General features: G+C 60.0%; 1 protein-coding gene across 2 annotated transcripts; it reads right to left on the reverse strand.

Annotated features, from left to right (window-relative positions):
* MTCL2 (microtubule crosslinking factor 2) lies at positions 1 to 25,846 on the reverse strand. Of its 2 annotated transcripts, none has more exons than XM_068207488.1 (16): positions 25,054 to 25,846; positions 16,868 to 17,092; positions 15,157 to 15,315; positions 12,586 to 12,648; positions 8,743 to 9,960; positions 7,631 to 7,747; positions 7,340 to 7,465; positions 6,773 to 7,003; positions 6,518 to 6,625; positions 6,085 to 6,252; positions 4,833 to 5,084; positions 4,637 to 4,708; positions 4,207 to 4,277; positions 2,518 to 3,964; positions 2,281 to 2,422; positions 1 to 1,335 (listed from the first exon to the last, which is right to left on the reverse strand). In XM_068207488.1, exons 1-16 carry the CDS (start codon positions 25,771 to 25,773, stop codon positions 1,307 to 1,309), a joined length of 5,148 nt encoding a protein of 1,715 aa, XP_068063589.1. In that variant the 5' UTR covers positions 25,774 to 25,846; the 3' UTR covers positions 1 to 1,306. The 2 variants fall into 2 exon arrangements, with proteins under 2 accessions (XP_068063589.1, XP_068063588.1); XM_068207487.1 differs by having other exon boundaries at positions 7,631 to 7,750; positions 25,054 to 25,845.
* Positions 25,847 to 26,476: the final 630 nt, after the last annotated feature.

Here is a 26,476-nt window from a genome sequence, read left to right on the forward strand (position 1 = left end):
CCAAAACACCTCAGGTTTCACCCCAGGCTGGGCACTGGCATATGGACAAGGGCAGAATCCATGGAGGGGCTGGAGTAGATCAGCCACCTCTACACCTCAAGCAAATTTTCCCCACAAATTCCTTGCCAGCCTCATCTCAGCCCCCCTGGGAAATGCCCAGCACCACTATTTACAGAGTAAGACAGAACTGACCAATATTACAAATAATTAAAAGGCAGTTTTAAAAATGAGAAACCACATTCCAAAAAGTAGAGAGTCTTTTAAAAAAACCAAACCAAACCAAACCAAAACCCCTATTATCCATGAAAATGCTAAAAACCACCCCGAAAATATCTATGTACAGCAGGAGATTGCCCGTGGCAGTGCTGGGCCCAAGTCCTCCGTGGCAGGCAGGGACACAGCCTGGCCCTGGCTGCTGGTGAGGGTGGGCAGCACCTGCCCTGAGTCCCCCACCCGGGTGATGAGGGTCCCCCAGGGGCTGGCCGGGTGCTGCAGGAGCAAAAGGCCATCGGTACTGGGCCTGCTGGGCCCTGGCTGATGCTGGTGTGTCCGGGGACACAGGCAGTGAGCGGCTGTCGCGGAGATGCTGACGGAGGCTGCGACGTGGCAGTGATGCAGCAGCTGCTGCGGGCAGCGAGCAGCCGGACAGGAGAGGGCAGCAGCCTCGGCAGCACCAGCAGTTCTTAAGAGGAACTGCGAGATGACAATGTGCAGAGGCCCTGGAAGCAGCGTACAGAGCTCCAGAGCAATGCACAGAGCCCTTGGAGTGGTGTACAGAGCTCCTGGAGCAACGCACAGAGCCCTTGGAACAGCGTACGGAGCCCCTGGTGCACTGTACAGAGCTCCAGAGCAATGCAGAGCCCTCAGAGCAGTGTGTGGAACCCCTGGAGCAATGCAGAGCCCTTGGAGCCCTGTACAGAGCCCCCAGAACAAGGCACACAGCCCCAGAGCAATGCGCTGAGACCCAGGCACCTGCAGGCAGCTCCATCTGGGTGAATCCCTGTCTGGCCCCTGGCAGGCGGCTCGAAAATAGGTCAGGCAGCTGCCTCAGAAATCTCCGTTCTCTCCTGGAGCTGCACAGAGGCACCAAGGCTGCTCTGTGTGGGACTGGGTCGCAGTGCCCCAGCCCTAGGAGCTCTGCAGTGCTGTGGGGGCTGTGGCTGCTGCCCCCTCCCTCCCTGGGTAAGGCTTTTTCTGGTGGTGACAGAGGGATGTGTGGCACAGACCATGGGCCACGCTGCAGCCTCCCAAACCACAATCTCTTAATCCAATTGGTGACTCTCCAATGTAGCTCATTTCGGTATTTTTAAAATGCACTTGGTTTTACATTGCAGGCTGTCCGGAGTTGGGCAGAGCCAAAAGTGGAGGGAAACAAAAAAAAAAAAAAAAAAAAAAAAAAAAGAAAAAAAAAAAAAGAGAAATAAGTATATTCAGCACTTGGAGAAGAAATAACTACAAGTGGCCTCAAGCAGGGAGGTGGGTGCAAGGCAGGGGCACCACAGCCCCTTGGGAGCAGGGGATGTGCACACACACACACAGAGGCACAGGCCACCTCTCCCCATGCTGTGCACCCAGCGATCCCAGCTCTGCAGCTGGAGGAGCCTGGAGACCACCTGGACCCCTCCCAGCAGCCGAGGGCCAAAGCAGCACCCCAAGCGTAGCAGGGTGGCCAAGAAGGGCCCCAGCCAGCCCAGCCCGGGTGACCACAGGGAGCCTCCCGCCTCCTTCCTGCCAGGGAAGCACACGCTGCCCGCGGCTGATGCAACCGCGCGGCAATCGGCCCGCGGCATGCCGGCCGGGCGCTGGAGCCCAGGCAGGGCGGGCAGCAGCCGCAGCCAGCACCTCCATCCGCGGGCGGGTGCAGCATCACCCCTCGGCCAGCGCTGCCCTACAGCGGCCCAGCCCTCCCTGTCGACACCAGCAGCCTCCGCTGGCTGCTCTCCCTTTCTCAGCGCCCGCGAGCCCTCGGCCCGGCGGGGTCTCGGCTGACATTGCTGGCGCGGTGGCACCGGCCAGGACCCCCGGTGCCGGCAGCGGGTCTCTGCGCAGGCAGGAGGTGATGCAGCCACCCTGCCAGGGCGTCCCCGCACTCCGGGGCTACCGGCAGCCTCCGGCTCCACATCTGCTTCATAAGCGTCCCCGGGGCCGAGGGGACGTTTAGGAGACAGATGAGCCCGCGCCGCCTCCGAGAGGGGCCCCGCGGGCTCAGCGCGGGCGCTCTTCCGGCAGGACAGTGGATGGCAGGCGCGCTGCGTCCCCCGGCCCCCCGTCCTCACTCACTCGAGGCCCCCGGCTTCTCCTCCGCCCTGGGGGGGTCCGCGGGGTGCAGTTTGCACTTGGAGGGGGAGTGGCGGACCGCGGAGCGGGATGGCCGGGCAAAGCAGGAGGTGAGGGACTGGGAGCTGCAGTCACACGCCGTGTCCTGCAAAGATAGACAGGGCACAGCGGAGTTAGAGGGGTCAGGCACCCTGTCCCCCGCCACGGCGGGACACCCCGGGGGGCTCTGTGCCTCGTTACCTCGCTGGCTATAGCCGAGATGAGGTCGGGGTCCCGCAGGGCCGCGTCCTTACTGCCCTGGCCAGGGGACGAGGGCTTGGAGTCCTCGCAGCTGCCCTGCTTGAGGACCTTCTTGTTCAAGACACGGGAGATGTTTTCGGCTGGGTGGTGGGTGGTGGGGCTGGGGTGCTCAGCTCTCTTGCTCTCCTCCCCAGTGGCCTCCTTCTTGTCCTGGGGGGCAGTGGGGCTCTGCGCCCGCCCGCAGACGTTCCTGAAGAACTCCTGCACGAGGCCATACTTGGGTGCTTCAGGCTTGGCCCGGCTGCTCTCAGGGCAGCCCGGCTTCCAGATGGACTCGGTGCTGCCCGCGTGCTCCACCACGCTGAACAGGCTGGACAGGCCATCGTTGATGTTGCTGAGGACGGGGCTGTCGCGGGTGGTGGTGGAGCGGGCCCAGGCAGAGCCGTTCTGCTTGCTCTGGTGCAAGTTCCACAGGCTCCTGTCCTTGGAGGCATCCAGCTTGGAGGAAGACCTCCTCTGGAGCTTTGGAGAGCCGTATTTTGGGGAGCAACATGGCCGCTCGATCCTGGAGTGGACCTTATCCAGGGAGGAGGAGATCTGCTTGCTGCGCACGGACACGAGGGAGGAGCTGCGCGGGGACCAGCTCTTGCCATGCATGCCAGCGCCGCGGGGCAGGTCGGTCTGGAGGCCCACGCTCACCGTCTGGATGGTCTGTGTGCCCACGTGGGCCAGCCCCACTGTCTGGCTAGAGGTGCTTTTCACCTTCCTCTCGAGCGAGCTGGAGCGGATGGCCTGGCGCACGCAGTTGGTGATCTCCTTCATGTCGTCGCTCATGTTGCCGGAGATCTCCAGGTCATGCAGTGAGGGGGGGAAGCGCGGCACCGGCGGCACTGAGCTCTCCCCCGCGCCACTGTCCAGCAGTTCCTGCTGCTGCTTGGAGAAGTTGCACAGCCACTGGCTGTAGGTGCCCTCGGCGCTGGCCGACTCCTCTGGCTCCTTCGGCTTGGCCATGGTGAACAAGAATCCGGGCTCAATCATGATCTTGCCCTCCTTGTTGTGCACCAGAGGCGCCTCCAGCCGCCGCACCACTGGCGGGCTGTAGTAGATACGGATCCCTGTCTTGTCGGGCGCCGTGTAGCTCCTCTGGATTTGTTTCTGAGCTGGGTCGTGCCCGGAGAGGCTGCTTGCCCGTGAGTAGTCCCAGGAGGAGATGCCCAGCTTCTCCTTGGCCAGACTGTCAGGGGCAGGTTGTTCGATATTCACATATGTACAGTTTGAGGGAGGAAGGCTGGCGCTGTCCCGGATCCCGTTGGGCAGCATCTGGGTGGATGAGGATGCCTTTTTGCACCGGGCATGGTCACCCAGCCCTGGCACGGTCTTTCCAGAGAGGTAGGGAGAACAGTCGAGCAAGCTTTCAAACTCTGACATGGAGGAAACAGACTTGGTCCTGTGGGAGGAGAGAGGATAAGGATCAAAAGGGAGCAGGGAAGGGGGTTGGGGGACAGCTGAGCCACTCTGCTCCCACCCCAATGGGACCTTCCTAGGCACCCAGTCCTGATCCTCACAGGGCGGCCTTTGCTTCCAGGACTACCCTGGAACAGGGTTGCATCTCCCCTGTAAGTCTCAGGGATGTCAAGCCTAGGGGGCCCCTCTATGTTTCAGGGACTATGGAGGCACCAGCATACTCACCTTTTGAGGTTGGTTCCCTTGGCTTCTGCTTCAGAGATTGTCTCCTTGTCTGTGATTTTCTCATTGAGGGCCTAGGAGAAAGCTCCGGGGTCAGCAAGCACAGGACCAGAGCACAGAGATGGGCTGGAGCTCAGGGGCTGCATCCTGCTCCCCTCCAGCACCACCAGCTTCCCCACACTCTGAAGCACAGCAGTCCCAGGACTGCGTGGGGCTTGCTGCAATCACATCTATTTAAAATCAGCTTTTTATAACCCCACAGAAGCTCTTGGGGTTCAGCCATGCCCTTCACGCTCTCATTCTCCTGCTGCTCTCCCTTGCAGCCTCATTTGCTGTTTAAAGGGATGTTAATTTGGGTTCACACATCTTCCCATCTTAGCAGAGACCTGATCCCTAAGAACGTCCTGAGAGCACTCCACCCTCTCTTACCCACCTCCTTCCAGTTGCTGCCGTGCTTCTCCATTTCAGAGTGCTTCAATGTCCATGGATTGGATCCTTTCTGCAACTGAAGAATGTATTGGTCACTCAACAGGTGCAACATGAGCCTCTCTGGGCAAGCAAAAGCATGAAACATTCTCGGGGCAAGCAGCAGAGGCTGGAGGACATGTGCAGGATGGGGGACACCATACCTGGTTGAGTTTGTTCTGCAGGTCCTTCACTTGCTGCTCCGCCTGCTGCTGCTCCTCCTTGAAGCGAGCCAGCAGCTCCACCTTCTCCTGGTTCCAGTTCTTCTCGCTGATCTGCAGCTGCTTGGTGAGGTCCATGACAGCGCTGTAGGACTCGGCCAGGAGGTGTTGGTGCTCCTCACGCTCCCTCTTCAGTGCCACCTTCCAGTCCGGCAGCGCACGCTCTGCGATCCCTTTGCCTGCCTTTGACTCCAGCTGTGGGGACATGGTGGTGGCTGTGAGGGACCCAAGGCTCCAGTGTGGTGCTGGACATCTCCAGCAAATGGGCAGGGCTGCGGGCATCCCGCTTGCCAGACCAGTCCCATGCTGCCAGGCTGGGCGATAAGCATGTCCCCAAGAACGTGACACACACAACATGGCTTGCCCATGGCACAGCCAAGCCATGGCCAGCCCTGGCTTGCAGCCACATCATGCCAGCTGGCCCAGCAGATGGTCACCCAGCAGGACACAGGCTGAATGTCCTGCCTGCATGGCTGTGCTCCTGCCTGCAGGACATGGCTCCTGGAGAGGGGCACCATCACCTGCAGTGCTGCCTGAGCGGCCCCCAGGGATGCCCACCACTGGGGTGCTGCCACCATGGCTGCTCTGCTCACTTTTGAGGAGGAGATATGGGATTTGGGGACTCATGCTCTGCCAGGAGAAACCCTGCCTGCAAAGTGCTGGCACCTGGGCTGAGGAGCAGAGCTGATGTACAGCCATGGGCTGCTGCCAGCACAGCGTGAGTGGAAACCTCTCAGCACTGAGAGGGCAGGGCTGAGGGACTGGTGGGACTCATCCTACAGGCAGGAGCTTCCCCCAGTGCCCAGGCTGCCCTCCTTCCACCTCCTGCCTTCTCTGCAGCTGTGCATCCCTTTTGCAGCATCTGCAGGGATCCTGCTCTGTGACTTGGGGTGGGGGAGAGGTGGGCTCTGATGCTGCTCTCAGCTGCCTGTCCTCAGGAGGGATGCTGAGCCCCTGTCCCATCCCACCCTCCCCAGACAGAGGAATAAAGAGCATCCTTTGCTGCTCCACAGTCAGATTTCCATGCCAGCCCAGTTGCCATGGAAACTCTCCTGCCTGAGTGGCTGCTAATTAAGATTCCCACAGTGCCACCCTGCTCCCAGCCCAGTGCTTGGCACAGGGCACAGGCAGGCCCCCAGCCCCCCAGCAGGCATGGGGGAGCTCTGCCAGCCCACAGGGTGCCCAGGGCTCCCACCTGGGCGATGTGGCACTTGAGCTCGGCACGCTCCATCTCCCAGGCAGCCTTGGCCTTGGTGAACTGCTGCTGCAGCTCGCTGGCACCGCGCCGCTCCTCCCGCAGCTCCGTGCACAGCTCCTTCAGGGTCACCTTCATGTCTGCCAGAGTCTTGATGCACTCGTTGGGCTGCAGGAGAACAGGGGTGAACACAGGCAGCAGGAAGGGACCCAACAGGGTGGGACTCAGTGGGAGCTGCCCTGTCTGCATCCCAGCCCTGCAGGCTGCTGCAAAGGTGAGGGACAGGGGAAGCCACCAGGGCAGGGGACCATCCTCAGGGGTGAGGTGCTGGGGAGGAGCATCCCCACCCAGGCATGCACCCCATGCCACACAGCCACAGCAGGGGCTGATCCTACCCTGATCCACCCCCTGGGCTTGTGGGGACCCTGCTCACCGTGCTGGGGGTCCAGGCGTCCCCGGCACACATCTTGTTGTCTGCCTGTTGCTGTGGGGCTAGCTCTTCCTCTTCCAGCAGCAGGTACAGCTCCTTCATGCTGTTCACCTGTGGGTGACACCATGGCTGGGGTGATATGGGGACCCACAGCCCCTGGCCAGGGATGAGGGACACCCAAACAGACCTGGGCAGGGCAAACACGCATGAGGGACACACCTAACAGTGGGGTCTCCCCTCCATGGCAGCCCACTGTACCTCCAAAAAGTCCTCGCCCTCACTGTGCACCACCTTGCCCTGGCGCCAGCGCTTGAGGAACCACTTGAGCTTCATGAAGAGCAGGAGGAAGCTCTGCCTGAATTGCTGTGACTCTTGCACCAGCAGGTTCTTTTCCTGGCTCCAGAACTTCTGCTCCAGCCGCCTCTGCAGGTTCAGGCTTTGCAGCTCAAACTCCCGCCGCAGCAGTGCTTTCTGGTGGTCCTCCTTCAGCTGTGGAGACATGAGTGGCTTCAGGACAGGCATTGGTGGCAGCCATGTGATGCTTCCTCCCCAGGGTCTGGGCTGAGCCTGGTGCCAGCCCCAAATCCCCATCCAGGGGAGCTGCACCACCCTGGGATCATGCTGGGGACAGCAGGAGCATGGGGGAAGCCCTGTACAGCTCCATGTGCAAGGAGGAGTGTGCTCAGCCTTGAAAATGGGACAAGCTGTGTGTGCTCCCAGGTGACACCCAGGTCCTCATGTGGGTCATAGGGCTGGGGCTGGAGGTGGCACCTCCATAGGTTGAGGACAGCTGTCTCTGAGGGGCAGAGGCTGTTACCTACTCACCTGGCAGATTTTCTGTGAGAAGTTGTCCACCTCATCCTTCCTCAGCTGCCTCTCCTGTGAGAGCTGCTCCTGCAGCCCCCGCAGGCTCTCGTTGGCCTCTGACAGCACCAGCTGCAGCTCCTTCATCTGTAACAGCCCCAGAAGGGGATGGAAAGCTGGCCTGCACTTCCTTGTGTCCCTCCCTGACCAGGCTCTGCAGCTTCCCTTGTCCCCAGCTCTCAAAACCCTGTCCCACAGCTCTGTCCCCAACCCCGCTGGCCAAGGGGACATGGCTCCCTGCCTGTGTCGTACCTCGGTGGCGTAGGAATCGTTCTCCTCAGCCCGGCAGGTTTTGTAGCTCCTGGGATGGGCGGGGTCCGTGTCCTTGGTGTGGGGGATGCGGAAAGGGTCGGCGTCCCTAAAATCAGGCTGCTGCATGCGTGGGCAAGTTAATGAGAACAAACCAAAAGAGCGGGAAGAAAAAAAAAACCAGAAAACAAAACAATGGGTCTCCGAAACAGTAAAGAACTACAAGACAACAAAAAGGATGAGGAGGAGAAGGAGCTTCATCACCATGGCGGGAGACAATGCGGAAACCAAAAGGAAACACAGGATGAGGAGACACGTGGCCTGGATTGTTTGGGGAAAAGGGGAAAAAAGAGAGAAAGAGGGAAAAAATGTGCAAACACCAGTTACGGTGCCATGCAGTGACTGGGGGAGACTGGGACCTCGGGCTGGGGGGACCACATGCAGAACAATAGGACTCTGAACAAGTGAGTGTGCTCCAGAAAGGGACTTGTGCCTGCAGCCCCAACCACCACTGACACCCCTGGCCCCCAGCACGAGCTGGGACCCCTGAGAACAGCAGGACTGCAGGGCATGAGCTGCTCTGCACTGCTCCAAAGGTGTTCTCCCTTGGATGCAGATTTGCCCTGAAGCCTTTGCTCTCCAAATTACTCTGCCTGGGTGCCTCTGGGGATAGAGGATTCCTGCAAGTGTGGTCCCCGCAATTTGGGCTGCTTTCGGAAGCTGCAGGCTGCTCCCCTCCCACCCAGCTCGTCTCCAACAAGCAAAGAGCTTCTGAAATACAGTGCTGGGCTAAGCCAGGGAGAGCAGCCAAAACATCAGCCCCTGCTAAGGTGGGATTGCACCTGAGAGTCCCCAGCCATGGGCAGGGCAGCCTTGGCACAACCAGCCTGTGCCGGGATGTCCACTGCCTCCTGCCCTGGGCACACTCTGTTGGAGCAGAGTCCTACCTTGTCCCCGGTGCCACTGGCATGCAGTGAGGTGTTAGTTTGGATTTTGCTCTGGAGAGGCAGGAGGGAGGTTACACTGGGGATCAGGGTTTGCTCCGTTAAAGCAGGAGGAAATGTGGTGGCAAATAAAGCGGCAGCTGCTGTGAGGGATGTGGGAAGAAGCTGTACCTGGAAGTCAGAGGCATGCTCTTTGGTGACGTCGTGGCTGCTGGGGCTGGAGAAGGGGAACGAGTCCGTGTGCTCCTTGAAGCCACCGGTGAGGTGGTCCACCTTCCTCACGAAGCAGCCCAGGTCCTGCTGGAGCACGCCCAGCCGCATCAGCAGCACGTTCATCAGCTTGGCATCGCTGGGGCTGTCGCCACCGCTGCCCACTGCCTCGCCCAGCAGCACCCCTGCACACTCGTTGTCCAAGCAAGCCTTCAGCCCCGAGGTGAACCCATTGGCATCCGAAATCAAGACATCGATCGCTTTACTGACCAGCGTCGCCTGGTCCCGGATGCCCAGCAAGGTCTCCAGGTCCTTGGGCTTGAGCAGTTTGGCAGGGCCATCAGGCACCTTCCCACTGCCCAGCCCCCTGTCCTGCCCGTCGGCCTCGCTGCCGCCCACGCTGTCCCTCCAGCCGGAGGTGGGGACGCACTGTGCCGAGTCGCCGGCCTCGGCGTCGGTCTCCAGCATGGGCCGGGTGGTCTGGCAGGAGGCCAGGTCGCAGCGCTGCAGGTTGGAGAGCAGCACCCTGTTCTCATACTGCAGCTTCTTCACCTTGCCACTGAGCTCGCTGATCTGCACCTTGGCCGTGGCCAGCTCCTCCTGCGAGGGCTCGCTGACCACCGAGCAGCTGTCCTCCGACAGCGTCACGTCCAGCTCGTGGTCCGACTTGTACTTGGTCAGCTCGTTCAGGAGCAGCTTGTTCTGGTCCTCCAGCTCCAGCAGCGAGCGCCTCAGCAGCTCGGCCTCCTCCTCCACGAACTGCAGGTGCCGGCGCAGCTCCGCCACCGTGTCCCCCGTGTCCCCGCAGCTCGAGACGCCCACCAGGAACCGTGTGTCCTGCCCCGGCAGCTCCCTGTCTCCCTGGCCCTTCATGTCGTCCATCTCCGCCCGCAGCCCGCGGTTTTCCACCTCCAGCTCCACTATCCTCCGGCTCAGGATGTTGGCTTCCTCCTCCACCAGCTTGAGGTGGACCTTCAGCTCGGCCTCCCGGGAATGGGGAGAGTCAGCCAGCTCCTCCACGGAGAGGGAGCTGTCGAGGTCCCCGTACAGGGACCTGTACTTCAGCAGCTCCTCCTTCATGCCGTCGTTCTCCTTGGCCAGCTTGGTCAGCTTCTTGCACATCAGGGCTGACTCCTCCTTGGCAAAATGCAGCTGGCACTTCAGGTCTGCGCTGTCCTCCTGGGGACGCAGACGGGGTGGGTATTAGAAAGATGCTCCCAGGGGCCACGGAGATTCCCAGAGAGCCCTGGGGACATGCCACCCTCCCACGCCAGTCATCCCAGGGAAGCCGCTGGCTCTGCTCCTGGAGGAGGAAAAGCTTTGAGATCCACCCTGGAGACTTTCAGGGTGAGCCTGGAGATGGGATGAATGAGGTGACCTTGGGGTCTTGCCCCAAGGACACACACCACCAAGTCCAGCCTGATCCACAACAGGGCAGAGAGGAAGAGAAAGCTCTCAAGATTCCACAGGGTTATTAAGGATTCCTCCCCAAAACTGGCACTGAAATGCCCTCGTCAGGGCTCTGCTCCTCTCGCTCAGCCCCCCAATCCCATCACAGGGCAGAGAAGCAGCTGAAAACCTCTCGAAGTCCCAACCCCCAGCCTTGCTGCCACCACCTTGCCAGGGCACTGAAAACCCAGGCAAAGCCTCAGCATCAGCTCCCTAGTCCCTTCCCAAGCCCCTCTGCTTCTCAGGACCGTTTCTCCATGTGTTCTTGTTTTATTTAGCAGTTAGGCTCTTGGCTGTTTGCCCAGACAGACCGTTTCTCTGCTCTGGGAGCTTTTTGGATGGAGGACCAGGATTTCCTGACGTCCAGCTCGCAGCTTCCTGTGCCCTGGGGTCACTGGAGTGCTCCGAGCTCCGGCGTGGTCACTGCCAGGAGGGGACCTGCTGGGCTGTGACCCTCACCTCACTGCACCCACTGGAGCTGGGCAGTGCTGGAGGTGGCCAAGCCCTTTGGCTGGGTGGCTGCTGGCCCTGGTAGCCCTCTGCCTGGCTGAACTCACCCCCTTTCCCCTTTCCTTGCTGGAAAAAACAAGCTGTCCCCTTCTTTGGGTGCTCTGGACCCCCAGCCCCACCCATGCTCACCCCAAACCCCACAGCAGTATTTACTCTGCAGACTTCCTGGACTGCTCATAACAAGGCCAGGGGTGATGGAAAGGGAGTTTCCATGAGTTTGGGGTGCCATTTTATTCCCTAAATGTCCTGCAGTGACCACGGGAACCACCCTGCATGCTTGTGCACCAGGACACGACCTCACTAAGGCGCATTAAAGCTGTGCCCCCCTAATTAGGTGAGGAGATTAGGGGAGGGCTGGTGCAGGCAGGGCAGACATGACCTCAGTTCCTGTTTTTCCAAGGGAAAAAAAAAAAAAGCAGCAACCCAGTGTGTCCCTTTATGCCTTGGCATCAGCAAAGAGACACACACATGTCCCCAAGACCACCTGGAGTGCTCCTGGGGTCTGGGCAGACCTCAGTGTTCAGTCTGTCCCCCCCCAGCTCCAGTTTTGGGAGTGCTGATGCTCACCCAGCACAGCCGGGCAGGAAAGGGGCCCAGGAAGCCACAGATGAGTCACAGCATCTGTGCCCACAGGGCCACCAGCCACAGCTGAGCAGGGATGGGCAGCTGATGGGGGCCACATCCAGGGGCCTCTGCACCCGGGGAAGCCCAGAGTTCCTGGAGCATTGGTCCCAGCACAGACCTGGGGCCACCTGACCCCAAGCTGAAGGGTCTTAGCTCCATGGGGAAGCAGAGGGGCTTGGGGTTGTTTCCTGCCCCAGGAGGAGACAGATGAGGGGCTTCAGCCTCAGGAAGGGGGTGATGGAGGAGCCCTCTCCATCAACTCAGGGCAGACCTGGTTGTAAGTGCTCTCTGGGGAGATGAGGGGAAGGATGCTGGGACCATCAGCTGGCCAGAAAGGATTCTTAAGAATGGAGTTAAAGGGACGTGATAAATAAAGACTGAAAGGGAAAGTCTTTGAGGGCCTGGGGGGGTCTCTGTCCTGTGGCTGCACAGGACACAGGCTGCCAAGGACACAGCTCACCCAAACCCCTTGGGCTGCCCAGGGTTCCTGCCAGGAGACATTCAGCAGCATGTCAGGAGTGTCTTTACACAGTCTGCCTCTGTGTCCTAGCTTTGGGGAAGCAGATCTGTTCCCCAAAATAAACCCTTCAGGTCTTTTGCCTTTGAAAGAGGATTTTTCCTCTTGCCTTTCTATCCCTGCAACAGCAGCTCTGCCTCTCTGAGCCTGGTAACAGCATTAGCGAGTCACAGCAGCTCAGCTCAACAGCAAGTGACAGCTGAAATCCTGCTGCCACTGGCAAATCCCCTTCCCTGTGCTGCCCCAGCAGCCTGGGAGGGCAGGAGTGATGTGGCCTCCAGCCATCCTCACAGGGACCCTCCGCTCCCCCAGACCCCGAGAAGCTCCCAGAACACCCTCAAACACAGCTGCTGGCACTGGCAGGAGGGACATGGGCTGCCAGAGCCACAAGAGCAGAAGCAGCTTTGCAATGTAAAAGCCAAACTCCTTCAGCTCCTTACACAGGGAAAGGGTTAAAGCCGCTGCTGCTCCATTGATAAATGAGACAAGGGAGCGGTTGAGGACAAAGAGGATGGCCCAGCACATCAATCCCTCCCTTATGCAGGGGTTCTGAGGGCAGGAAAGCTCTGCAAAGCCCTGCAAGGAGGGGATGGCGCTGCCATGCCCGGATTTACTCCTGGTCTGGGCTCAGTCTCCAGCTGGCACCGTGACCTGGGGTGTTGGTGGGTCACTGTGGCGTGCCCTGGGTACTCAGGTGCTGATACCTGCACTGAAGGCTTCTTCTCAGTCTTGCCCAAGGAGCGAGACCCCCGCTTCTTCAGGGAGTTCTGCAGGAAGAAGAGAGAGTTATGATCCACAGTGATGGCCCTGCACCCCAGCAGTGACAGACAGACAGATTCCGTGTGGATGGACAGTGGTGCTGACATTCCCAGATGCTCATGGACCCCAGAAAAACACACGAGCCCCGGTGGGCTGAGGGAGGCCCTTTGCTTTGAGGGAGCTGGACTGGCAAACATCACATCATGAGGTTTGGCCAGAAATTCCCCCTGCAGGCAAACGAGCAGTGAAAAAGCAGGAGTGAGCAGGAAATGAGCCATGGAGAGTGGAGAGGCTGAGTCACTGTCCCTGTCAGGGCTGGATGGAGCAGGGAATCCAGCCCCCAGGCCAAGAGACAGCTCTCACGACATTCCAATGTGGGAGCAGCACATGATGACATTCCCCATCGCCTTTTCTCCAAGCAAGGGACATGTGCTGGTCCCTCAGCATGATGCTGACTCTGCTGTCAAGGTCACAAGGGGACACAAGGGACAATGTCCAGGCTAGTGACGACAGCTGGGAGGTGGGGAAGGCAGACAGAGCAATAAGGCAGACCAAAAGTACGGTTAAAATGCAGGTGGACAGAGCAGAGCCAGTTATCTGGGGAAGGGAGCTGGGGCAAGACCCTCAAGAACATCCACATAGCCTCCCATGAGTGCTGGCTGATCCCTGCAGCTGCCCTGGACCTCTTTCCGAGCTGGTGCTGAGGCCCAGCAGCCAGAGAAAGCAGCTGTGAAATGTAAGCTGCTGCCTGTGCCAAGGTGCAGGGCTCCAGGCTTTCCTATTAAGGCCACAACCATCCCTGGAGCTGCTGGAGCTGCAGAGCCTCCCCATCACATCCCTCATCCCCACCGTGCTGGGGCCTGCAGCTGGCAAAGGGCAGCAGCAGCCCCAGACAGCCCCGGGCACAGCGCCCTGGGGCAGATGTGGCTGTCACTGCTCCACCCTGGGAGCAGCCTTGGGGTGGCCATGCCTGAGGGTCCTGTCACAGCCAGGCCTGGTGTGGCAGGCTTGGCATGGGGTACCCAGATTGATCCCACTTTTTCCGACCCCTTTAGGAGACAGAAGAGGGGAAAATGCCTGTGCCTTCGGGAATGATCCCCAGACAATTATCCAATTAGGGGAGAAACCTCTTGGAAGGGAGGAATAATCAGCCCCGAGGGGTGAGTGCAGCCCTGCACAGTCCCTGGCTCTGTCTGCTAACAAGCTCTGCCAGGCTCTGTGCCCTGCAGCAGCAGGGAGGAGGAGGGCTTTTAGCTCACTTTGTCTAATGTTTGCCTAATTAGCACTCTGCAATCAGTGAGTAACCCCAATGCCCTTGCTAGCCTGGGGATGTGCCATGCTGAGCTTGGGGACCATCTCTGAGCCTGTGCCAGCCAGCAGTGTCCCCAGGGCTCAGGCAGCCACAGGAGGGGCCAGTATCCCACCCCAGCCCTTCAGCCAGGGCAAGGCAGTGCCTGCCTCTCGCAGCTCCCCACGCTGACCACAGAACCATTTCCCTGCCTGCTTTCCGAGTGCGGGAGAGCTCCAGCCCAGCTCCCGCTGCTGCCGTTTGTTATTCAGCCCGCGCTCTGCTCCGGGCTGCAGGGAAACCCATTTCACGGCTGTTAGCAGGGCTGTGCCGGACACCCGTGTGGGGGATGCTGCTGAGAGTCACCAGCACGGGCATGGCTGAGAGGGGATGGGTACAGCTGGATCTGCAGCTTCCCAGGAGCTGGGCTCGGCTTTAAGCAGGGATGGCCCCAGAGATCTGGAGCTGCCTGTGCAGGAAGCACAGTGGGGGAAGTGAGAGCCTTCCCTTGGCTGTGTCTCCTCCCCCACACTGGCCTGATGGCTCAGCCAGAGATGCATCCCGAGGCTCCCCGGGGACCAAAGGCATCCCGGGCAGTAGGGAAGTGGGTTACAAGGGCTGCAGTGGATCTCAAGTCCATGCTGTCACCGGGATGCCTTTCCTGCCACCGAGGTTGACACAGATCCTGGCCAGAAGCTGGTCCCAAACAGAGCATGGCATGGAGTGCCCTGGACCTGTGCATATGGGTACATTCCTGGCTGCCCAGAACACAGAGGAGATTGTGCACCCACCCAGCTCCACAGCACCACTGGGACACTGCTGGGACATCTCAGCCCAGTTTGAACCTGCAGGATGTGGTCAGGATACAGCCAGCACCAGGCACTCTGCCAGGGACAGGGACCCCACACATCATTCAGAGCTTTGCCCAGATGGAATTGGGCATGGTCCAGGGGGCTGGGCTGAGCAAGTGGCCAGGGACATATAAAGTGCCCCCAGAGCAGTGGGGAAATCCCGTAGCCCCCCCTGGATGGGGCAGAGCCAGCCTGTGCCCGCAGGGTGGGATGGAGCATGCAGGGCAGGCGCTGCTCGGGTTTCACAAGCATCTGTAGCACGGTTTGGGTTTCAGTGACTCAGGCAGGGCTGGGGATCCCACGATCCAGGGCCAAACCACCTGCTATGAGCAGAGCCTTGGGGACGCCTCCCAGTCCCCGTCCCGTGTCCCACTCACCTCTCGGAGCTTGTCCATCTCGTTCTGCACCACCTGCTTGGCCAGCTCGGTCTCGATGAGCCGCTGGCGCAGCTCCTCGTTCTCCTCCTCCAGCCTGATCCTCTTCTTCTCCACCACCTCCAGCTCATTGTGGAGCCGCACAGAGACATCCTTGGCCACCTGGGGACACAACAGGGCCCTCATCAGAATAGGCACAATGTGCAGGGGGCTGAGACTACAGCTCCTGGGCACCCACAGTCCTCATGTGGAGATCACCAGGCAGTTACTGAGACCCTCTGGGAGACACTATGTGGGAGGTGACCCCCTGGCCCTTGTGTCTGTCCCTTAATTGTGTGCTGTGACTGCTCTTGTTCCTTCACCAGCTGCAAGGCTACCCTGTGTCCCCATCCCCTGGCCAAATCCTGCCTTCCCCAGCCCTAGCATGGTGCTGGGAGATATTAATCACCTTTTTCCCATACCATGAAGCTGGAGAAGCCCCCAGAAGGCTGGAAGAGCTGGTAGGCAGCAGCAGAGCAGGCAGCCTGTCGCTGCAGGCAGCAGCTGTGCTGGCCAGGAGAAAGGCGAGCTGCTGCATCACATTACAGAAAAACCAGCAGCTGCCCCAGGGTGAAGGATGCCTACATCCACCCCAGAGCTCCCCCTCTCCAGATCCCTGCACAGGAGCAGTCCCCAGCATAAAGGGAGCTTAATAACACAAAACATTCCCTCCTGCATTTGCAGGACAGCAAAAATTGTTCCAAATGCCAATGGTCTCCTGCACAGCCTGGGATATCAGCACTGTGGAGGCAGCAGCAAGCCCTGCTGCAGGATCTCAGGCCGTGGGGTTGGGCTCCTGTTCCCCCGAGGATGGGCTGTGCTTTCTTTCCCAGAAAGGGAGAAGCTGGAGGGGCTGTTTCTGGCAGCAGCCACTCAAGCTGGGGGGAGCTGATGGGTGGTTTGGGGAGGGGATTGGGGCCCCAGCAGGGATGGGCAGCGAGGCAGGTTCACAGCCCCACGCTTGTGGCATGTCTTGGCTCTGGGACCAGCTCTTTTCTGCTCAAAAAACAAAGTTAGTCCTCAAGCTGTTGCACATCCATCCCGAGCCGTCTCTGACTGCCACCGCACCCCTCCTGGCAGCAGTCTCGTTGGTGAGAGCCCTCAGCAAACACTCACCAGGCTCCTCGAGGGCGAAGCAACGTCACCCTGCAGAAATCCTCTTGTCCCTCCCCAGCCCCACGTGCCACGCTGCCTGGGGCTCTGCAAGGTTTTCCCGATGGCCGAGAGAAGCAGCTCCCCAGCCTGCAGGGTCCTGGTCCCCATACTCCCTCCCTGCACACTCGTGATGCTCCATCGTGCCGCGGTGGCCCCATCACAACCCCACAGGAGCAGGATAAGGGAGCTCAACCCCAGGGGACAGGGCTGGGCTGGGCTCCAGCCTGCACAGGATGAGCCTCACATATGGCACATTCTCAGGCAGTGCTGGTCCTCTCCACCACCAGGACGGCCTCAGACCACCTGTGAGCTGAAAGCACTCCTCCCCACTTCCCACACCAACACAGCTAGCAGGGAATTATAATGCCTCCAACAGAACTGCACATCACCACAAACTGCACATCCTCACAGAGCTCCCTGCGCCCCGACGTCCCCTGCCACCTCCATGCCCACAGCTCATCAAAACCCCTGTGGGGGCTCTGGGGGCTGTCTGGGTGGGGAGATGCCCTCCCAGGCTGACCTTGACATCCTGCTCGAGGCTGTGGATGAGCTCGCCGTCCACCTGGCCGGTCTGTGCCACGCGCAGGCTGCGGCGCTCGGCCTTGCGCAGCCGGTACTGCAGGATGCGGCAGGTCTTGCTGGCCTGGTCCAGCTGCTGCCGCAGCTCCTGCAGCTGGTACACGTCCTCCTCCATGTAGACATCCCGCATCTCCAGCATCTCGGCACGCAGCTCCTCAATCTCATCCTGCGGGGAGATGTTGGGTTAGACCCTGCAGCTTGCTCTGCCCTCTTTTCCTCTGCGACACCTTCCCACCACCAAGGCTCTCCATCCATCCTCATCCATCCATCCCTCATCCATCCCTCATCCACCCATCCATCATCCATCCATCCATCCATCCATCCATCCCTCATCCATCCATCCATCCATCCATCCATCCATCCCTCATCCATCCACCCATCCATCCATCCATCCATCCCCCATCCATCCATCCATCCCTCATCCACCCATCCATCCATCCATCCATCCATCCCTCATCCATCCATCCCTCCCTCCCTCCATCCCTCATCCATCCATCCATCCATCCATCCCTCATCCATCCATCCCTCATCCATCCATCCATCCATCCATCCATCCATCCGTCCCCCATCCATCCATCCATCCATCCATCCATCCATCCATCCATCCATCCCATGAGCCATTTTCACAGGTTTTCAACCCCTTGGGCCAAGCTCAATCCTTGCAGGAAAAGGCTCAGAGCCAGCTGGATGCCATCACCCAGGAGCGAGCCAGTCATGTGAGGGGGAACAGCCAACAAAAGCGCCTGAGAGTATTTGTGGTAAAAGAAAGAGGAAGGTGGGGGAGGGAGAGGAGCTGCAGGAGCAGCTCAGGCAGCAGCCGCGGGGAGAAAAATTAGGTTATCTTTGGAAAAGATGTGTCAGGGAGGCAGGCGAGGGAAGGAGGAGATGGCAGGCGAGGACAGCTGTTAGGGGAGGCAATGTGGGGACATGAACCAGATGCCACTAGTGCTGGGGACCAGAGGTTGCCCCTTGTTTTGCCACCAAGCAGCAGTCCTTGGGCTGGGTCCTCTGTTCCACCTCTTCCCAGTCTCATCAGCTCTCCCAGTGACCTCCTCCAGCACAGCAGAGCCTCTGGCACAGAGCAATTGCATCACTGTCACAGCAGGGCCAAGGGTGACATCCTGCTGGCACCAACACTGACCCAGAGCCTCCTCCAGGGCTGTGGCACACGACTACTGTGAGGTCCCCAGTGCCATCTCCTCATCCAGAACAGGACTATGGTCACTGGAGATGCTCAAAGACTGTCCCCTCTTGTCCCTGGGGACTGACCAAGCTCTGTCCACATCACCATGAACAGAGTGTCAACCCAAATCCCCCAGGCAAATGCTCCACCCACGACACAGGCTGTTCTCCTCGACCAGAGCCAGTGGGACCAGGGATCCCTCCTGGGAAAGGATCAGGCATCTGCTTTCCTGCCAAAACCCCTGCCACTGAAGACCTCCTGACACTGCCAAATGCAACTGCCTCTTGAGAAGTGAGTGGCTCACACTGCCGCTCTGCACCATGGCATGGTCAGGGAACAAAAGGATCTGGCACAGGCATTGAGGATGCTCAGCCCTGATTCACCCTGGGCAGAAGGGACAGGGGACTGTCCCCTCACTGCTGTGACAGTGACCTAGAGCCCGAGATGGCAGCTCTGTGCTGGCTCTGCCAGGCGCTGGCAGTGGCTGCCACACTCACCCAGCCTGACAAAGCCCCAGCTGCAAGAACTCCCCGAGAGAAGCCAAGCCTGGGGAAAGGGCCGGCAGCTGCAGGGACAAGTCACAGTCGCTCACTGTTGGCTTTAAGCACTTTGTAACAAAGAAGGAACCTCAATTAGACAATCCCAGATTATCTGCTCGCCTGGGCTGCTGGAGCCCGGTGGGCACCATGGCCACCAGGGCCCTGTCACCCTCTGCTGCTCTGCTTCTCCACAGGGGGTCTTGAGAACAGATCTGCTTCTGTTCTGTCTCAGAAACAGCCCCGAGGCTTTGGGATGAGCACAGGGGTCCTGGGGACACTGGCTGTTCCAGGGACAGCCAGAGACTGTCCTGTGAATGGGCATCACTGCAGACATGTTTGAGAAAACCTCCTGGACATGTCAGGTGTGGAAGCCCCTCAGGTGTGGAAACATGTGGGATGAACCACATGTTCCTGCAAGGGCTGGGATGCACCATAGGGTGACAAACTCGATGGGAACCCCCCACCAGCACTGCCACCTCCCACCCTGGCAGGGCCACAGCCCTGGGGGCATCAGCAAAACCCCAATAAACCAAACCAGCTTGGAGAGCTAGTTTATGGCATCTATTCCTTGGGAGATTTCATAGGAAAAAAAAAGCATTACGGACTGCAGGTGAGCAGGCGCACTGCAGCGTGTGGGGGAAAACAGCCTTCCTTTCACCACCAACGAATCGTGGCTTGAATACAACTGCAATCCTCCTTCAGTGCTGACCATTCCAGCTCTCACTTGCCATGTGGCTTTCCCAGGCAGCAGCTGAGCAGGGCAGGGAGCAGGGACCTTGGAAAAAACCCAACCACATCTTGCATTTGCTGGAAGAAAGCCTGGGCTTGCCCTGCTAAGAGCTCCTGCTTGTTTATGCTTTGGGTTGTAGCAACCGTTATTTTAGGGGGAGGCTGTGTCCAGCCTGGGCAAAGCCTGGAAGTACAGCCATGGAGTGGGACAGGGAAAGCAGTGCCTGTCTTTGCTCCAGCTGCAGGAATTCACCCACATCCCACAACCTGATAAATCCTCTGAGTGGATGCAGCCTGGCAGGCGCACAGCCTGCCCCAGTTTGCCCCACGGAGGCAAGCCGTGCTGCTAAGCCACAGTAAAGGGATAAGGATTGGAGAGTGGAAAAATGCCAGCAAATTGGAAGAGAGCTTGGAGGACAGAGCTGATCTGCTAAGGCAGCACATGGGGTGCACTGGGGTCCCCTCACAACTTTAGGGGTCCATGATGGCCACAGGGCCTCACGCTTTGCACATTTTCTGGAGCTGATGCCCAACCCAGCAAAAAATCTGTTTGGATTGAGGTGAGAGCAGAACCAGGAGAGGGGAGGAACCCCACAGAAACATCCCAAATTCAGGGGTGGCTTTGAGCAAGGGGCACTGTAAGTGATGTTAAATGAAGTGTGAAACGGTGACAGGTGGGCAACACTGAGGAGGAGATAAATGACTTCAACACAAATGCCCCTGGGGACTGCCCTGCTGGGCCACTTGCCCCGTAAACAACAGGGTGCTCATCCCTATGTGGAGTCACAGCCTCCCAGCACCCCTGGGCTGCTCCCCTGCTTGTCCTTCAGCATCACTGCACGCTGCTCATCCCATCTCTGTAGCAGCAAAGATTTCACAGGGTTTTTACACTAGAAATGTGTCTCAGAAAAAACGCTGGGAAACTGCAGTCCAGAGAGACTCATTTGAATGCCCCAGGGATTGTGTGCAGAAGCAAACATCCCATTTCGTGGCTGCAGGAGCCAGGTTATGCTCAGTAGAGGAGCTCAAGAGACAACCTACCTTCAACCTCCTCCACACAAACCTCAGAGACACTGTGTCTCCCTGGGGAGATTATTAAGGAAACTAAGAAGCGGAAAGGTGGGATGCAAACTGCCTGTTTCCAGTTCAGGAAAAAGAATCCATGCATTTTTAGAGCAGGAGGAGGCAACAGCTGTGTCCACACATGCACTTGAAGGACATCAGCTCTTTGAGGAAGGGCTAAGCTTTAGGGTGATGACCCTGAGCAGTGAGAGGGCAGGAGAGGGACCAGTGGAGATGGCAGAGCACACCTCAGAGTGCAGACCAGACTCGTTACAGGTTGCAGAAGCAAAACTAAACCCTGGGATCTCCTGCCCAAGGGGAGTTACACGCTGACTTTGGCACCTGCAAGAATGCAGCAAGCTCTGAGCAGAGCAGGGGGCACACACTGTGCAACCCAGCAGGACCTGCTATCTCCAAGAAGCAGAAAACAGCAAGGGACACAAAACAGGCTCATGCAGCGCAGCCACGGCTGGCTGTGGCTCGTTGGCTGTGGCAACCCTGGCAGCCCCAGGCTCTGGGGCACAGCCAAGCAGCAGCAGCCTGCCCGTGGGGGATGGGCAGCATTTTGGGGGGCACACCCTCCAGCTTCACCCCCAATCCTCAGCAGAGGAGGAGGAAGGCTGGGAGCTGCCTGGGTGTTTGGCAGAGGCGCCTTTGTGCGGAGCTGGGCTGCGCTGGCAGGGCTGTGCCTGCGGCTCGCCGCGATCCCCGAGCAAAGACGGGATTACCGTGCAGGAGAGCAACAAGCCCGGCTTCCTCCGAGATTACAGCACAAAAGCAGCAGCTTTCAATTAACTCTGAGCGCCCGTCAGGCAGCACAGGGAATTATGCCTGAATTTGCTAGGGAAAAAAAGAAAAACCAGAGGGGGTTTTTAAAGGAAACTGCCCAGGGTGCTCAGGCATGTCCCCTGCTAGCAAGGGGAACGCAGAAAATGCAGGGCACCACAAGCCTATGCCAGGGTGCAATGGGTGGAAGGATGGGCAAGGCACACCCATGTCACACACACGGGTTTCTCTGGGTGCATTAACAGCACCTCTGGCCCAGCTCTGACAGCAAACACCGGCCATCCATGTCACGCTGGAGCTCAGTGCAGCCGCCTGTGTGTTGATCCCTGCCCCTGGCTGGCATGGCAGCTCCCCCGTGGTAATGGGACTGAGGGAAAAATCAACATTTCTCAGCTTTACACCTGCCTCCATAAATTACCAGCAAACAGCTGGGAGCTCTCTGCAGCCCATCCCATGTTGTGCAGCATCTGAAAAGGCAAGAGGCTGCAAAACCCCTTCCAGGGTGGCTGCCTGACGGAGCTCTGTTCCCCAGCTCTGTAGGTGGTTACTGGGACTCCCAGGCATGGTCCCTGCCCCGGTGGCCAGGCAGGATCTGGGCAGCAGCAGAGCAGGGATTCAGTGCCAACCAGGCTGCCCAGACACAGCCCCCTGTACCTCTGTGGGATGCTCTCACAGAGCCCTTGTTGGTGGCATGACTACCTCGGGGGAAACAAGGCACCCAGCCACTGGAAATGTTTCTCCACCGAGCTGGGAAATGCATGTGAGCCCCACAAGGGATGTGGGATGACTCAGGGCAGGGAGCAGGAGTGGGACAGGCAGCAGGGAAGGGCAGGCAGCACTGTGCTCCCAGCATTGCACGGCTCTTGCCTAAACCCCTTCCTCGGAGAGGAGAAGAAAGGCTTTGCAGGCATGCCCCCCGCCTTGCTCCAAACCCTCCCGTGCCCACTCTTTGTCTGCCTGTCCCTCTGCAGCTGCTGCCGTATCACATCTCACATTTTCCAGCCTGCTGAGCAGGGCTGGGAGCTGCTCTCCATCGCATGGCTCAGCAACAGCGCGACGGGGCAAGGACACCAAGGCACGTCCTCCCTCACCAGGCTGCCAAGCTGCCTGTGAAAATAGCCCTTTTTGGGGAAACGCTTGGAATAACCCATTCAGGGGGGTCACAGCAGGTGCACAGCCCTGAGAGCAGGGGCAAGAGGAGATCCCAGCCCACCCAGTACACCCAGAGTCGGGGGAGGAGGAAAACAGAGCCTTGCACAAATGTGGGTTGCAAAGAGAAATGGGTGAGGTGTGCTTAAACAAGTCGGTTTTCTTATGGCAGCTGAGGAAAGATGGGACGTGAGCTGGCACTGCTGGAGCTCTGCTGGGAAGCTCCCAAACCCAGCGTGCATCACACGGGCGTAGTAGCACCACACACGTCTGGCTCGTGCCAGAACGTCACCAAAGCCCTCCCACCCCCAAAATCCTCATCTCGCTCTAAATACGCACTAGGCTTTAGCTGATGCTGATGAATACATGAAAAAAATATTCATTTGCAGCTTTTTGGGTGAGTCCTAGGAAATAAGTCACCTGGGATAGTCTGATTCATCCATACCCGAGTGGAGGAGAGCTGCATGGCAAGATGGGCAGTGCCAATCCCTCGGGTTAGGGCTTTATTTTTGTTTTAAATCCTGAAATGACTGAATTTTATAGCACAGATGGCACAAGCCAGCACTCTGCTGCAGCCCGGCCCAGTGTTCTGCTCCTTGCTGGAGAAACTAGGCAAATCTTCCAACATTTTTTGGAGCACAAGAGGTGTGTGCTCTGGGCTTCTGCCCAGCTGGAGCCAGGGTACCACCCCAGCCACCTCCTGCTCCAGAGTCAGGAGAAGCGAGCTACAACACGGAAACATGGATATAAGCAGGATGCACATGTCAGGGAGGAGACACAAGTGCTGGCAAAGAAGGGATGATGCCACCAGCATCCCCATGGCCATTCTTGGTGCATGCCTCCAGCAGCTCTCCCCTCTCCCACTGTCCCTCGCCAGGGGATTTTAGCTGCCACCCCTCAGGGCAGGTAAATCACTCACACCCTGCTGGCCTGCAGCTTGCCAGGAAGGAGATCATGTGGAAATGGAGGAAGCAGGAATGGCAGCGCTCGCACGCGTGTTCTTGGAAACCCAGGGGCCTCATCTGTATTTTTCCAGCTCCCAGTAAATCAAAGCCCTTAAGCTGTTGCTGCTAATTTTGGCAGGAGTTGGGACACCAGCCGTGAGCTGGGGCTTTGCTAATGGACAAAGGGCCTGACTGAGCATCTTCCAGCGCATCACCCAATGCCCACCTCGGGGCTGGAATCCTGACACTTTCACAAACTTGGGCAGCAGCAGAGAGCTGGCCTGACTTCCAACCTGCAGCACCCAAAGAGCAGCTGGGGAGCCTTGGTACCCAGCCCTGAGCTCACCAGCAGCTGATTGCCCAAGCAGCTCAGCCACAGCTCCACCCTGAAGGAGAGCAGAGGGCAGAAATTGCCTGCAGCCACCCCAGGACGTGGCACCTGGTGGGTGCTGGTGCCAGAGGTGGGACGGCTCAGTGTCCCTGTCCCCTCACAGCACATCTGCCCTGGCTCGGCCATGCCCCCATGAACCAGCCAGAGCCGGAAAAAGGCCCCGGGGAGCACAGGAACCAGCGGGAAGAAGAGAGCTGGAAAATGTCCCCAGGGTCTGGCAGTAGCAGCAGGCAGGAAGAGCAGCAGGGAGCCATGCCCAACTGCCAGGCCATGCCCAGCTGCACGGGGTCAGGTTATGCCATACTGTGTCCCAGGATGCCCAACCAGGCTGAGCACATCCATACCATGCTGAGCTGAGCTGAGCCAGCCCAGGCTGTGCCAAGCCTTGCCATGCCAAGCTGGGTCCATGCCAGGCTTGGTTGTGCTGCACCCAATGTGCCGTGCCAGGGCAAGCCATGCCCGGCTGGGTCACACCTGGCTAACCCGTCCCATGTTGTGCCAAAGGCTGCCCTGTGCCAAGCCATGCCATGGATCGTTGAGCTGAGCAGTGCCCAGCATGCCACACCACACTGGACCATGCCCAGCTGGGCCACGCTGTGCCAAGCTGAGCTCTGCCCTAAATTCAGCGTGGCCATGCCAGGTTTAGACAAGCCAGACCTGACATGCAGTCATGCTATGCTGTGCCAAGTCAAGCCCAGCCACAGCATGCCAGGCCACCTCTGGCTGTGCCATGTTCAGGGATGCCACGCTGGGCTGAGCCATGCCAAGCCCTGCACCCAGCCATGCTGTGCTGTGCTGCTCATCTGAGCCAGGCCAGGCTGAGCTGAGCTGTGCCCCGTGCTCAGCCATGCCCTGGGATGCTGAACTGCACCAGGCTGGACCCAAGGATGCTGTGCCACATGGAGCTACACCTTGGGATGCAGTGCCATGCCACGTCATGCCATTCCCAGGGATGCTGTGTCATGCTGAGCCATGCTTTGGCATGCCATGCCATGCTGTGCCATGGCCAGGGCTGCTGTGCCATGCTGCACTGTGCACAGGGATGCCATGCTGTGATGACCACGGATGCTCTATTGTGCTCAGGGATGCTAAGCCATGCTGACCCCTGCCCTGGGATTCCACACCATGCCAGGGATGCTGCACCATGCTGAGCCATGCCCTCAGATGCCGTGCAAAGCTCTGGGACGTTAAACCGCGCTATAGCCAGGGATGCTGACCCTGACTGACCCATGCCCTGGGATGCCATGCTGTACCACTACTGCCCAGGGATATCATGCCACACTGAACCGTGACAGGGATGCCACTCCACACCGAGCCGTGACAGGGATGCCACGCCGTGCCCACCTTGAGATAGTCGTTCTCGGAGCGCAAGTCCTCCAGCTCGCGGAGCAGCCCGTCGGTGCCAGCGTCCAGCAGCTCCTCGGTGAGGTCGGAGAAGGCGAGCGAGGTGCTGAGCTGCAGGCGGCTGCTGGCCATGGAGGCGGCCGAGGGCTCCTCGGGCAGCGGCGACGCCTCTCCGGCCGAGGGCGGCGGCGGCGGGGCGCTGCCCGGGGACTCGCCATCGCTGCCGCTCAGCCCCAGCTCCAGCGACAGCAGCTTCGCCTCCTCCGAGGCGCTGCAGTCCGACACCTCCGAGCTGCTGTCGGTCAGCCCGGACCCCGGCCCGGGCCCGGGCACCGAGCGGGGTCCCGATGCGGTCCTTCTCGCCCCGGGGGCCGCCGTCTCGGCTGCGTGCCGCCGGCCCTTCGGCCGCGCCGCCCCGCGCCCCGCCGGCCCCTTGCCGCCGGCCCGGGCCCCCGCCGGGCCCCGCTTGTCGGGCCGCCCGTCCTTGCCCCCGCCCGGCCGCCGCGGGTGCGGGTGCGGGTGCGCGCCGCTCGCCGCCAGCCGCGGGGCCGCGCCCGGGTGCCCCCCGCCGCCGCCGCGCCGGCTCTTGGCCAGCGACCAGCCGGGCACCTCCTTGGGGCGGGCGGGCGACGGCGCCCGCTGCGGCTTCTTCTTCCTCTCGGGGAGCGGCGGCGGCGGCGGCGGCGCGGGGGGAGCCGGCTCTGCCGCCGCGGCCTCCATCTCCCGCTGCGCTGCGCTGGGCTCGGCCCCGGCTGCGGCTGCGGCCCCGGCCCGGCCCCGGCCCCGGCTCCGCCCGCCGCCGCCGGGCGGGGACGAGCGCGGGCGGCGAACAAAAGGCGGCGGAGGGAGTGTGGGGGGAGGCGGGGGGCGGCCGTGCTGGCGGCAACAGCGACCCCTCCGCCCGCCCGGAGCCGCACGATCCCACCCTGCCACCGGAGCGCCGGTATCCCCGGTGGCTGAGGGCATCCCCGGTGGATAGGGCATCCCCGGGGTGAGGGGTCCCCCGCGGGTGTCTTCAGGAACGCGTGTTCTTTGGGGAGCCGTGACATGGCAGGCTCTCCCCAGCCGGTCCGTGGAGCATCCCTGGGGACAGGGTCCCCGCGTGTGTCCCCTGCAGAGCAGCTCTCTGGGGTACCCCTGCGGAGGAGGGTTACTCCGGTGCATTTCAGCTCCTGGGACACCCCTGAGGGTAAGTGTCCCTGAGGACAGGTCCGGGGAAGGAGGTCCCCAGGGTGTCCCCGTAAGCGCAGGTCCTCCGGGGCAGTCTCTGACGTGAAGGTCCCCGAGGAACACAGTCCCAAGAGCACCCTGCAAACTGACATCAGGAACTTGGGGTGGCAAGTTTTGTTTCACAGGCAAAAGGGCTGCCATTTCTGGCCGGGGGCCTGTGGACCTGAGTGCGTGGTTGCCTCCTGAAATTGCC

This window comes from Anomalospiza imberbis, chromosome 17 (assembly GCF_031753505.1).
Source record: "Anomalospiza imberbis isolate Cuckoo-Finch-1a 21T00152 chromosome 17, ASM3175350v1, whole genome shotgun sequence".
NCBI classification, from domain to species: Eukaryota; Metazoa; Chordata; class Aves; order Passeriformes; family Viduidae; genus Anomalospiza; species Anomalospiza imberbis.